Source organism: Podarcis vaucheri (genome assembly GCF_965113315.1).
Source record: "Podarcis vaucheri genome assembly, chromosome: 14".
In the NCBI taxonomy this organism is placed as follows: Eukaryota; Metazoa; Chordata; class Lepidosauria; order Squamata; family Lacertidae; genus Podarcis; species Podarcis vaucheri.
Window position 1 is genome coordinate 40115585 of NC_138752.1, and position 13255 is coordinate 40128839.

A 13255-nucleotide genomic window follows, 5' to 3' on the forward strand; every position below is an offset into this window, starting at 1 on the left:
ACTCTGGGATTTTCTTCTGAGTAAGTATTCTTAGGGTTGCATGGTTAAAGTCATTTTGTGAACAATCTTGCTTTCAATTAATTTTTTGTGATGTCTGCTTATGTTTTAAAATTTAAAAATCTGCATCTGGATTTCTGCTCTTTGTAAAAGTGGGCAATTTTAAGGCACATGGCTCCCTGTAAATAATTCTGGGAACTTTAGTTCTCTAAGGGTGCTGAGAATTGCAGCTGTGAGGGATAAGCAGCAATTTCCAAGATTCCTTGTGGTGGTAGCAATGACTTGTAGTATAAATGTGCTTGAAATGTATGGTGTGTATGTGACCAGTGTATTTTTTAATTTCCTTCAATGTAGATTTAACCACAACTTTAACAAAACTGAAATTTAAAAATAATTCTAGAAGCATTACATAAAATGGCTATGAAAACCACCTTGTAGTGTGTACTGATAAGCTACAGTACTTTGGGGGGGGAAAGTTATGTGAAAGTTTTGCCGTGGAGATGCATATGCAAAGAACTCACATAAAAGGTTCCCATGCAAAGCAGTCTGGACTGACATTAGAACACAGAGTATTTTCGAAAGAACAAAGGAAGCTGCCTTGTACCAAGTCAGACAATTGGTTCACCTGGTATTGTCTACACTGACTGGCAGCAGTTCTCCAGGGTATTTAGAAAGGGAGCCTTTCCCCAGCCTTATGTGGAGATTCTGGGGATTGGATCTGGCACCTTTTGCATGCAAAGCAGATGCTCTGCCACTGAGCTATGCCCTTTTCATTGTGCAGAAAGTCCAGGCACAACAGTGCGGATGAGTTGGTGCTGCAGCTGCAGCTGATGATACCTTTTGCACTGAGTACACAGGATTAGGCTGTCAGACATGATTTCTTCCAGCCCCAAATAAACGGTTGCATCTCTCTGCCAGCTTTCCTGCCTGTTTACATTATTTTATTAAAATAGTACCTCAAATGTTTTCCTTGGATAATCTTGCCTGAAGAAGTGTTTTGCAAACGGTGAAGAGTTCGGTTTTTAAAACAAATTTAGGCTGCCACCTTCTATGTACATGGCACGTGCTTCCACATAACCATGTATAGAATTACCGGGGATGGGGAAACAGTGGCTCGCCAGCTGTGGACTCCCCAGCCAGAAGAGCCAATGGTCAAAGACGATGGGATCTGTCGTCCAACAACAGCTGTAGTGGTATAGGTTTCATATCCTTGGATTATACTATAAGCCAAAATTCTGCCCTCCTGTTGCAAGTCTGGGAATAGCCCCCCAAATCTTGTTGGTCACCAACTCCCATCAAGCCGCAGGCAGTGGGATCATTATGGGAGCGAAATTCCAACAACAGCTTTTCTAACACTAATCCACAGAGACGTTGTGCCCTAATTTAAAATGATGGACCCTTGGTTTGATTTATTGTTTATTTAAAGGTTCAGAACATTAATACGGTGGTACCTCAGGTTACATATGCTTCAGGTTACATACACTTCAGGTTACAGACTCCACTAACCCAGAAATAGTACCTCGAGTTAAGAACTTTGCTTCAGGATGACAACAGAAATCGTGCTCCGGCGGTGCAGCAGCAGCAGGAGGCCCCATTAGCTAAAGTGGTGCTTCAGGTTAAGAGCAGTTTCAGGTTAAGAACGGACCTCCGGAACAAATTAAGTACTTGACCTGAGGTACCACTGTATGCTCTTATGCACTCTTTTTAAAATAATTTGTTGCTTCAGCTTTCTTAATTGTATAATGCGAACTGCCAGGTTTTAGTTTCACATTGCCAGGCTATCAAAGATAAGCTATTGTAGAGTTTCCTATCGTGAACTTTGTCCTTACTAATGGAAGAACTCTTATCTCAGCTGATAGCAGGGAACTGGCCTATGGTGTTTGTTTTGCTTTAGATCTTATTTTTGCATGAACCATTAAAAAATAACTCTTTAAGATGAGACACGCACCCCTCTATATTTTCTGACTTTAGCCGCACCCATTATTAGCAGTGGGAAGAAATTGTGGAAGGTTTGGCAAAAACAGCACTGTGTTTCCACTTGTGTATTTACACACCTGTCCCTAGGTATTAGATAGCATTATGATGTGTTCTAGTTTCTCCATGTGCACAGAACATCTGTCTCTAAAGCAAGCATGCAACTGCTGTTTTTCTCACTAGAATTAATAAACTCTTTCTGTAATCTGATCAATATATCTAACTGATTAGATTAAAGCAGGCATTTATTAATGCTTGCTTCACGATTCAATAACATAAACTCCAAACTCAATATGGTTTATTACAAATACACATCTCAAGTGCCTGTTGCCAATTTGTGATTAGGGCTAATATTTATTCTCTCTTTATTACTGAATGTGATCAGGGGGTGGAAGTGGGTTGGTCCCGATTCCTCACTTTCTTGCCTTAGCACACTAAATGAATGCTATTTTATGGAAATGTTACTTGAGGCAATAAATTACGAGTGAGATATTCCAGGGCTACTGCAGTGGGTTTTGGTTTCCTTTAGATGAGAGTGCACAGTGGACATTTAAAGCATTTTGGTAATATTTGTTTCATTTACCAGTATGTCTCTTTCTGAGCTCCCACTTGCTATAACTACTTTTTGTTGGATTCCATGTGGTGTTTGGTGGCCATGGTGCTTAATCCAGGGAGACCAACAGCATGTGATGGTACAGCCATTGACAGGCAGAGCTACCCCATAACTGGTTGTTAAGAAGAAGAGGCAGGTGGGGGCTGGCTAAAGGGCAGACTGAGGTTGGTGGCGCAGCGTCCTGCTTGCACCAGCCACCACTGTCGGATATAAATTCTGAACTGAAAACTTATCCTGGTCCCCATACCGATGTCTGCAAAAGGAAAGCACGTTAAACCGTGAACATGAAATCTTCCCTTTTGCAGAGGTGGCAGGGCATGCGAGTTCAGGGCTGGGGCTAACTCCTGTGCATCTGCTGCTCAGATGGATGGACCTAACTTCTGAATAATCATTGTCTTTTAAAAAATAGTCTTTATTAAGTATTTTCTTGTGGTACAAAAAAATAATAATCTAATAAACAAGGAAAAGTACCTATAGTGTCTCCATATTCAATTCACAGTCTTTTTTACAATTCATTTGCTTTTGGTGTCCTAAACACCATGTGGTTGGGAAAAAGAAAGGAGAGAGTGGGGGGAAGAGAGTGGGAATAATTATCTTACATTTTACTGAATAGTCTTTTTGATATTCTTACTGGCACAAAACGCTTGCTTAACCTGGAGGTAGGCTGTCTGAATTGTGCATTGCGTTGTAACAATTTGTTGGGTCTCTGGACTGTAATAAAGATTGATTCTTACTGGTTGGACTAAATGACTTAAGCATGTCCTACTTTCTAGGTCTTCTGCTCTTTGGAGTACATCCTGTGGCATGTCTGTGATAAAGCCAATCCCCACCCTTGAGGGGCTACCATCTCTTGTTGATGCTTCAAACTTCCCTTCAGGAACAAGGAACGAGGCCATTATAATCGGGGAACAAAGCAACTGGGTGTACTACAATAAGCCTCTTACATTGATTGCCATTGGACTCCTTGTATTTCTTAGTGGGATTGGCCTTTCTGCCTTGCACTTGGTCCACACTGTAGATGTGCCATCTGCCCTGGGGCCTGTTTGTCTTTCCATTGGACTCATGTTCTTCGTTACAGGAATGGTGTGGCTACCCATTATTAAGCACGCCCTGAGACATGATGGACTTTTAAGAGGAAGCCCTACAGACTTCAGCGCTTGAGATCCATACTTTTTAAAGTGCTATTTTTTATTATTTTTAGCTTTTTAAATTGCTTTATTGAACTTTTAAAAATAACACAAAATCATAGTTATCCATAATAAAAAAAATAAACAACAAAAAAACTATCAATATCTGTTACACTTTATCACAGTCTTCTTTTGGTTCCAGTGACATCCCGCCAATTCCATATAACTTTAACTATGGAATTATCCAGCACACTATTCATCTCTGTTTATAATAATTATTTTTCAAAGATAATGTACTTTCTTTAACTTATTCAGTGAATTACAGAAGCTATTCAAAGGCTGCCATAGACTTCATATTATTACAATCCTAAATGTAATTTTTAAATAAACCCCATTTATTAAAAAATACTTAAGGTGATATCCTGCTTGCAAATATAGCTTTCCCACTATCTTTGGTTTAACAGACATTTGTGCTAAAGGATTTTGCTTTTTCCTATAAATATTGTGGTCTTCTCCTTTGCGTAAAGGAAACATGCTCACCACTTTCTGTTGTTCCCAAATAAAAGTAGTGCAGCTGTGCATAGAATTTTTCTAATGGGCCAACATGACTACCTTAATTTTTTGCCTCTTGAGAAATTTTGCACCTCTAGCAGATATAAACCACCAGAGCTTTTTACAGAAGGAAGAACGGTCCTCCTCTAAGGAGGAACCAAACAATGCTTCTGCCAAAAGGCCTGGGGAGAGCTTTTTATATTTCTCCTCCTAAAGTGGATTAGGGGTCCACTTACTTTTATGAACATTTTTATTGGCAGTGGTGATAGGGAAAACTAGTAGAGAAGGAAGAGGTCTCATGCCACGTACTGTATTTACTCGAATCTAACGCTCACCTTTTTTTGGCCAAATTACATTGCGAAAATTAAGGTGTGCATTTGATTTGATGGTGCTTTAGACTCAAAGACGGTAAAAAAATTTCCTCTGGCAGATTTCCTGTGCCTTTTAAAGATGAAGTTCAAGCGACTAAGCTTTTGCTTGTACAAATTAGCACCCCCACTGTGTTTCAAGTCATGTTTGATGTTGCTGTACACACCATTACCTGTTGTACACACATTACCCCGGCACTGCCACCCCAACTCCTATTCAACAAAGCCATCATCTGCTCATGTGCTGTCATCTTTGTGAGTGGAACAGATGTCTGAAATATACACATCATAGCTTAACCATAGCTTATGTTTTCAAATTGGATGGAAGCTGGTCTGAGGGAAAATGCACCAAGTAGAAGTATTTCTTACGAAACTACAAGATACATCTGGATTGTGGAAAATATCATGTGTACTCAGCTCTAAAAGGTGAGAGCACACTGGAGCTGAAGCAAACAGTAATGTATACAGAGTCTCAGTTTCCACATTTGTTCCCTTAACTACTGCAATAAATCTATTTTTAAAGAGCCACTAGATTCTTTGTTATTTTTGTTGGGTTAACACAGCTGACCTGCACAAAATATGCTTCCCCCCCACCCCTGCAACAGCCGATGGAAAAAAGTGCTCTTACCCTGAGGTGTTTTCCTCATGGAACACTAATTCTGATTTTGAAATGGATTTGAACAAACTAAACTTCGTTAGGTTGCTTTGAAATACACTTGGCATGGTACAGACCACATAAACAGCTTTCCAAGGAATGAAATGTTTTAAGAACAGTAACCAGGAATTCAACAGAATAGCTGCATCTTTATACAAAAATTGAGAGGCTTCACTATGGCTTACTCTTGAACACAGTGATTCTTACTTCTGAGTAAATACGCATAGATGTTAATACTGCAAGTCCTTCCCTGGTAAGATAAGGATTATCTCACTTCTTTTTCCAAAGCACGAGGTTATTTACGCACAACCCGGTGTAAAGCACTAGCCCTAAAATAAATTGCAAGAGTCATTCGCAATGATGATGTCCAAAACTGGCCAGAATGCAACTCACAGAATCATAGAGATGGGAGGGTCACCTAGTCCAACCCCCATGTCAGTGCCAGATTTACGTACAGTATAAGCTAAACATATAAGCTATAGCTTATGGCCCCACTCTCTTGGGGGTCCAAAAAAGAATTAAAGGGGGAAAAAACCTGGATGTACATTTCCAAAATATAAGAAATATATTTCCTGGATGTACATTTCCAAAATATAAGATAAAAAACTAATAAAATAAAACCTAATAAACTAATAAGATATAATAAAAATATATAATAAAATATAATAATAAAACCTAAAAAACTAATAAAATAAGATACAATAAAATATAATAATAAAACCTAATAAACTAATAAAAAACTAATAAAATAAAATAAAACAGTGTTTTGTGTTGTATAGGCTCCTATGATGTAAGTAAGGGCCCCTGCCTGCTAGCTTGCTCCCTAAAATATCGCTGGTTTGATCATTTCTATATAAAGGGTGCCTACATTCTGCCTGTGCAAATGACTTTAGATACCTATTAGGTCCATAAATTACCATATAGTATATATTCAACACAAAAAACAGCGACAATTTGTTGTTGACAAAGGACAGCTGGACATATAAAGGGCCCCATTACCTTCAGTATTTTAGGGTCTCATCAAACCTAAATCCGGCCCTGCCCCGTGTCATGCTCAGTCCCACAGCCCTTGAGACCACGAGTCTCATACTCCACCGACTCCACTATCCCTGGGGTGCGTTTTGCACAAACACACACGCGTGTGCTGCTCTCTCCCCTTTGGGTTGGGAAGGAAAAGCGATGGGGAACCGCCTGAGGCGTCTGGGAAGGAGAGTCCACGAGGGGACACCTGTCGGGGTGGCGGCGGTGGGAGGGACGCGCGCGCCGCCTCAAGGTGCGCGCGCCCCGCCCCGCCAGGTGCGAGGAGGAGGAGGGCGTGTCCTTCCCGGTCCCTCAGGTAAAGGCGGGATTCTCTCCTGCTGCTCGCCCAGCATGGCTGTGGCGCTGGGGAAGGCGCCGCCGCCTCAGGCGGGGAGCTTGTCCCCCTCAGGGGCGGCAGGTGTGGCCTCAGGTGCGCAGGGCGGGCCGGCGCCGCTCCAGGTGCTCCAAGTGCCCGGCGCCGTCCCCTCGGACGGGCTGCTCTCGCCTTGGTCCAGCGCAGTCTCCTTGTCAAGCGCCTTCGGCTCCCCTCCGGAGTCGGCCACCTCTCTGCCCGCCGCCTCGGCGCCCATGGCCTCGCTGGGCGGGGGGCTGGGCCGGTGCGCGGGCGCCTTCTGGATGGCGCTGCTCTTCGACGCGGTGGGCCTGGCCATCCTGCTGGTGGGCGTCTTCGTCGACGTCTTCTTCGCCGACCTGCTCATCTACGGCGGCGGCGTGGGCATCTTCTTCAGCCTCCTCTGGTGGGTCTTCTGGTACGTGGGCAACCTGGAGGTGCCCGCCGCCGAGCTGCAGGACGACGTGGGGCTCCGGCGCCACTCGACCAAGAAGAAGAAGGCGGCGCCCGTGGGGGCGACCGCAGGCCACGGCCTGGCCCGGCTCGTCAGGAACCTCAGCGTGCGCTTCTCGGGGCCCTTCGCCGCCTTCTCCCGGTCCACCGAGTGCCAGCCGGGCTCCGTCAGGAGGGCTCACTTCGCCAGCGCCCCGTCGGTGTCGGTGGCCACGACGGTATCCAGCTCGGTGGAGCTGCAGGCGGCCTGAGGAGGAGGAGGAGGAGGAAGCAGGCGAGGCGAGGACGGACGGCGAGGCCGGGAGCCAGGCCGGGTCGGCGAGGTGGGTGCCGGGGGGTGAATGGACGCGCCGCCCGACGGGCCCGCAGGATCCCACTCGCTCATGGCAGCTGCATGGTCATTATCATCATCATTAGGATAAGTGTGTCTTGCCTCTCCTCCTCCAACTGCCTGCCTTTATTCATTCCTATATTGTGTTTCCAGCCCCAAGGAGATCAAAAGTGGGGTGGGTGAGGGCAGCTATAGCTCCCCGCCCCCCACAACCAGGTAAATAACTCAAAAAAAAATAATACGTGGAACTTGTAGATTTTTTTTCCACCAAGCACTTGGGGTCAAAAGAAAGTAATTTAAAACCACTGTTGTTGAGACATTTCCGAAACTTCTAGATAGACAGAGGATGATGGCAGGTGGGTGTCCTCCCCGCCCCAAACATGAATCCTAGCTATGCCCATATGTATGGTACCCCCGCAGGGTGTCAGGGGTGGGTTTGATACTGTGATTGTGTGCCACTTTGTGAAGAGGTTTTTTCCTCCTGAAAAGTGAGTTGCAATATTTTACTAACTTTTACTCAGAGTAGATCCACTGAAATTAATAGAGCCAAGTTAGTCATGACCATTAATTTCAGTGGGTCTTCTAAGAGGAGGAATAACATTGAATACAACCCAGAGTACATCATTGTCCTGTAAAGTAGGTTAGGCTGAGCACTGCTGCTGTTAGGTAACCTGTTAAGGCAAACCATGGCTTTGCTCTTCCGCAGTCTCTCTGGCTGATACTTGGCTTAGCATGTTGTCTGAACAAGGGCTCATGGTTAAGCATTCGTCTAGGAGCTGTAACGAACAATAAACCTTGGTTACATGTCACTTGTTTCAAAACAAGGTGGTGACTGGGCCAAGGGTGCTCTGTGAAAGCTTAATGGCTGAGTGGAGGATTTGAACTGGCGTCTCCCTAGTCCTAGTTTTGCACACTATAACTGTTATACCACACTGGCTCTCAGATTTCAAACAAGGGAAAAATCTGCTTTAGTGCTGCTAACACGGTGGCTTGACTTCGCCCCCAGAGGCGCACTCCATTCTCTCTCGAGACAGACGGATGCCAACAAGTATAACTTAGGTCAGTACTTTGTACCTGACACTGCCTCCTCCCATTGATCGTTTGATGACTGTACTTGGTGGAGTCCTTTAGCAAGCTTAATGAATTGCTTATCTTAAAGATAAGTAATAATTCATAGTTCATTATGAATGTGTATACATTGTTTCCTACAAACCTTAAATATTTAAGTAAAGTTGTAGGGTTTTTCCTCTTTTCTGATCCAAATTGTTTTATTGAAAAGGAAAACAAATGATTTTGGCGCTTCCCAATGCTCCTTATCTGGGAACAATAGCAAATTTTATCATGTGTTAAATCTTTACAGACTTGTATTTATGTGAGACAGTTGTTCAAGTGGGAGATACTATATGGATGATCAGTACACTATCAGTATGCTAGTAACTTCTAACTCAAGCAGCAGTAATGGCTCTAAATTTATGTTGGAGCTTGCTTGGGGCTAAATAACAATTAGCAAACTGAATCTAGATTTTATTTATTTATTTTGATCAGATGGAAATGTTAATGCTACATAGGGATGGGGGGGCACATAGTCAAGGAGATCTACCTCTTCTGGAGTGGAATTGAGTTATGGAAGGATTAAACTTTCTGTTGGGAGTACTCCTTGAACTGAACTTGCTCTGGATACTCTGGTCATGGCAAAGAGTGCTTTTTCTAGGCTTGTCTGGAGCACAGGGACTGCGCCACTCGATTCCTTGGCAACCCCTTGGATCAGTTATTGCAGCATGCTATTTACAAAGCTACTGTTGAAAATAACTTAGGAAACTGCTAATGGTGTCAGAAGAATGCACCTGATTGGCTTTTAGTGGGTGTAGGACCTAATATTACACCAGTACTCATCAGACTGGTTGGCTATAAGCTTCTGGGTACTAGCTGGTTACATTTCTAAATCAGGGATGGGGAAGATGTTGGACCCTCCTCCTTCACACACAGTCAGCATGGCCAGGGGTTGGAAATGACGAGAGCTGGAGTCCAAGAGCATCTGGAGGTGCCATAGGTTCTCCATTTCCTGTGTTTTGAGCAAAACGGTCCTGTTCCAGACCCCTCACGTTTGTGAGGTTAAATATGGGGTAGCATGATGCAGAGAGTTTCCACACCTATGGTGCCTTCATACCTATTTTTAAGAGGGCAGTCTAGTTCAAAATACATTTGATTTCTGCAGGGGTTTTTTGTTTTTAAGTTTGCTTCTTGGTTTTCTTTTTAGAATTGCATCATGGAGATCAGAAGCAGCTTTAGTCAGCATTGACAATGGTCTAATGCAGTACATCAGGGTATAAGGGAATTCACACAAGAGAGGGAAGGAGTGGGTGATTGCATAATTTCCCACTTCTACAACCAGAGTTAATTACATCTGTACCACTCTAAATACGCAAGTACAATACAAACTGACTTTCATCTTATAATTTGATTTTCTTATACTAATGAGCTGAAACTATTGACCTAATGAGTTCTGTGAAAAGTAGTCCTCTAAGAATAGTAGCTTTTTAATCAAAGAACAGTTCTCACTGTTAGATAAGCTCTAGTCTAAAAGAAAGTGATCACGTTGAATGGGATTGGATACACACACTGAAAGATTTGAGATATGGAAGAGTTGGCTTACTGATGTTCTAAGAATAGCATCACTATTAGTATTATAAGAAATACTTAAGTTACATGGAATGGTAAAAATGTACAATACATTGATCTGAGTCTGACAGTGTAATCAGACTTACCGGTAATTAAGATGCTTTGAAGACTCTTCAGGTCATATTTTCTTGATTCCATAATCGTTTTTCTTGGTAGGAAATATTTCCCCATATTTTCAAAAAGGCTGATACCTAAAATATTTTATTTACATTGTTTGTTTTTCCTTTCAGGAATTATCAAAGACTGTTACTTACTATTACTGTGAGTTATGATGAAAAAAAAATGTGGACATCATCTTAGTCACAAGATGCTGGAAAAACTACATAGAACCATCTATGAACTCTTTGGAATCTGCACTGTGTTATGAAACCACATTTCTGCCAAATATTTATGCTTCAAATTTCTGCTGGAAAACAGCATTGCCTATATCTTATGCAGTGTAAAAGGATTTATATTCAGTTATTCAACTTAACAATTACTTAAGGACAACAGGATTTATATTTTTTTTAATGTTTCCATAAACTGAATAACACTCCTACTCTTAAAACAAGGGCATTGATCCTCAAACTGTAAATGTGCGCTACTGACTAAAACTTTTATGTGCAAGTATTCACAGGACTAAGATCTTGGAGAAGTAGTTTTGACACCCTGAAAGCAGGGTTTAGAAGTCCTCAAAAGTGCCTTACACATGATATGTCTTATTTATATGAATGCTCTTAAGATCCGTTGGTGAAGGGAGCTTTATGAATGATTGTTGAAGTGGGTTGGATCCCAGGACTTAAGTTGTATGAACTTGGGTCAAGTTGTTTGTACCTGGGTCACTTTGAAATCAATGGGTGATATCCAACTAAGGTGTACTCAGAGTAGAACCATTGAAATCAATGGGCAAGTGGTTTAAGTCCATTGATTTCAGTGGGTCTGCTCTGACTTTGACTGACATTGGATCTACCTAATGGGACTTGTCTTACTGCTTTTTAGTGGGACCTAAGTTGGGTGAACTTAAGTTTGGATCCATCCTGGTCATTTTGTGGATTTTTATACTGTAAAATGTACTGAATGAAATGTCCAGTCTTCCAAATTCTCAGGTTCCCCACCCTTTTTTTATTGGCTTGGAATTAGAAATGTTGCATCTTAGAGAAAAAATAGAAATGCACTAGATTCTACTACAATGTGAAATAGGTGAAACTTGGCCATTGATTTTTTAAAAATAATAATAATAATTCTAGAAATGTTTCTAAAGAATGCTGGTATGACAAAGGCAACTAGAAGGTCAACTGTTTGTACCTACCTCATTAAATAAAGTTTTGCCACCTTGATTCAATACTGCTACTGGCGAAATTGTTGTTAATAAAAATGGTTGTCTTTTTGTGATTCTGCTTTACATTTGAATTGATAGAATGAAGGAACAGGTAGAGATTATTTTAAACAAGCGGAAAAGTAGATATTGTGTCAAACAAGAATCTGGCATTCCATTACTAAAAATATACTGTTACTAGCTTCTTAGGTTTCCCTTTTCCACCTCCTTCAGCTCACTTGCCTGCTCCAGAATCTATTCATAGATTCTGGGGCCACATTTCTAAGTACTGCTAACTTACTTGTGCAGAACAGAGCTAAAGCATTGTATAACAAAACATTTTCAGAACTTGGGAGGGTACATGTTGAGCTTGTGTCTCTGTGTACAAGATTTCATTAGCAGACCCAATGGAAATATACTTGCTTCATACACACACACCTTTTCTTCCTAGGTTCAGATATTTGTGGGGGGACTTGTCTTTTCAGTTTGGGAAGGTGGATTTGTACAGTCTCTACCCCACAATCCCCTTCAAGTCAATTCTATCTTTGGTATGTTTGATGTTATCCATGTCCATCCAGGCTTCATTTGACCCCTATGCCTGAAAGTCGTAGCATGTAGCAATATCTTGGTCTGTCTTCAATGCCTTGCTGTGCAGATGCTCAAATTCAGCACCTATGTGACGCTAAAATTTGGCAGCCCCTGCCTCTCACACTCCATTCTACAGCATCCTTTTGGTGCCCTCTGCAGTGCAGCGTCCAGTGTGACTGCAGAAGTTGCGCCACCCTAAAACAGCCTCTGTTCATCTAGACCTCAGCCCACATATTGGTGGGTGCAGTTCAGCAGTGATTTGTCCATTTCCTTGGTTGTTATTAAAAATGTGTACACTACTGATACCAGGGAAAAGCACACCATAAACTTGGGGGTGGGGCATCTCTAAGCCCAATGGCTGCATTTCCTAGTAGTCAACATTCCAGGGACCATGTGCTTTTGGTGGGTGAGGCCAGAGGCAGAGTCCTCCATCGCACCTAAGAGCAGCAGGCAAGCTTAAAAGACACAGCGTGCACCACATGGCTCATACAACTTTTGTCTTATCTTTGCCCCATAGTATCCACCTGTGGTGGCTGCCTCATTTTGCCTAATAGTAGGGCCATCCATTGTTCGACCAGTGAGTGAAGATTTGAACCTGGGTCTCCTCAGTACAGCACTTCGCTACTACCTTACAGTGGTTTCACATGAAATTGTATGTGAAGCATGGTCAAAATTCCCCTTCATTTTCATTTGGCTTTGAATAGGGCAGAATGGGACCATGGCCACATGCATGCCATATATTTACAGCACATGGCTTCCCCCAGAGGAATACTGGCAACCGTATTTTACCCTCACAGAGCTACAATTACCTGCCATGTTCGGTCAATAAACCAATCATGGAGAAGAGGGGACTCGGGGCATATGGGCGTTTTTATTTTAGGCTTAAAATAATGCAAAATTTTCGTCTGCGAGGTTACTGGCGGTGATTCAACCCTCTGCGTTGGGGAGATCCCCAGAAATCTATATTTCTGTCTGGTGAGCACCATCTCCATAGAGTATATGGAGCTATGTGGGATATGTGGATGTGTAGATAACACCACTTAGTCCCAGTTAGACAAGCTGGAATTAGCACTCTCGTTGAATAACGCTCTCCCCAGAAGCTCCACGTCTAGTTAATTAATTAGAGGTGGCTGTGGTCCACTGCGTGCCAGACTTTCCAACAGTTCACAGTCTAGCGGTCAGAGATAGAGTTTGGATTTGGATTTGGATTTGATATCCCGCTTTATCACTACCCGAAGGAGTCTCAAAGCGG

At 42.5% G+C, this 13255-nt stretch overlaps 1 protein-coding gene across 2 annotated transcripts; it reads left to right on the plus strand.

The window, feature by feature from the left end:
• Window positions 1-6100: 6100 nt before the first annotated feature.
• Window positions 6101-11442, plus strand: LOC309518889 (uncharacterized protein). 2 transcript variants are annotated; one of them, XM_082199453.1, is made up of 2 exons: window positions 6101-7658; window positions 10352-11442. In XM_082199453.1, exon 1 carries the CDS (start codon window positions 6337-6339, stop codon window positions 7360-7362), a length of 1026 nt encoding a protein of 341 aa, XP_082055579.1. In that variant the 5' UTR covers window positions 6101-6336; the 3' UTR covers window positions 7363-7658; window positions 10352-11442. The 2 variants fall into 2 exon arrangements, with proteins under 2 accessions (XP_082055579.1, XP_082055578.1); XM_082199452.1 differs by having other exon boundaries at window positions 6101-7434.
• The last annotated feature ends 1813 nt before the right edge of the window (window positions 11443-13255 follow it).

What these genes read in the sequence shown, in the direction of transcription:
- LOC309518889 (XM_082199453.1), top strand. Translation starts at nt 6,337, where the DNA reads ATGCTCAGTCCCACAGCCCTTGAGACCACGAGTCTCATACTCCACCGA.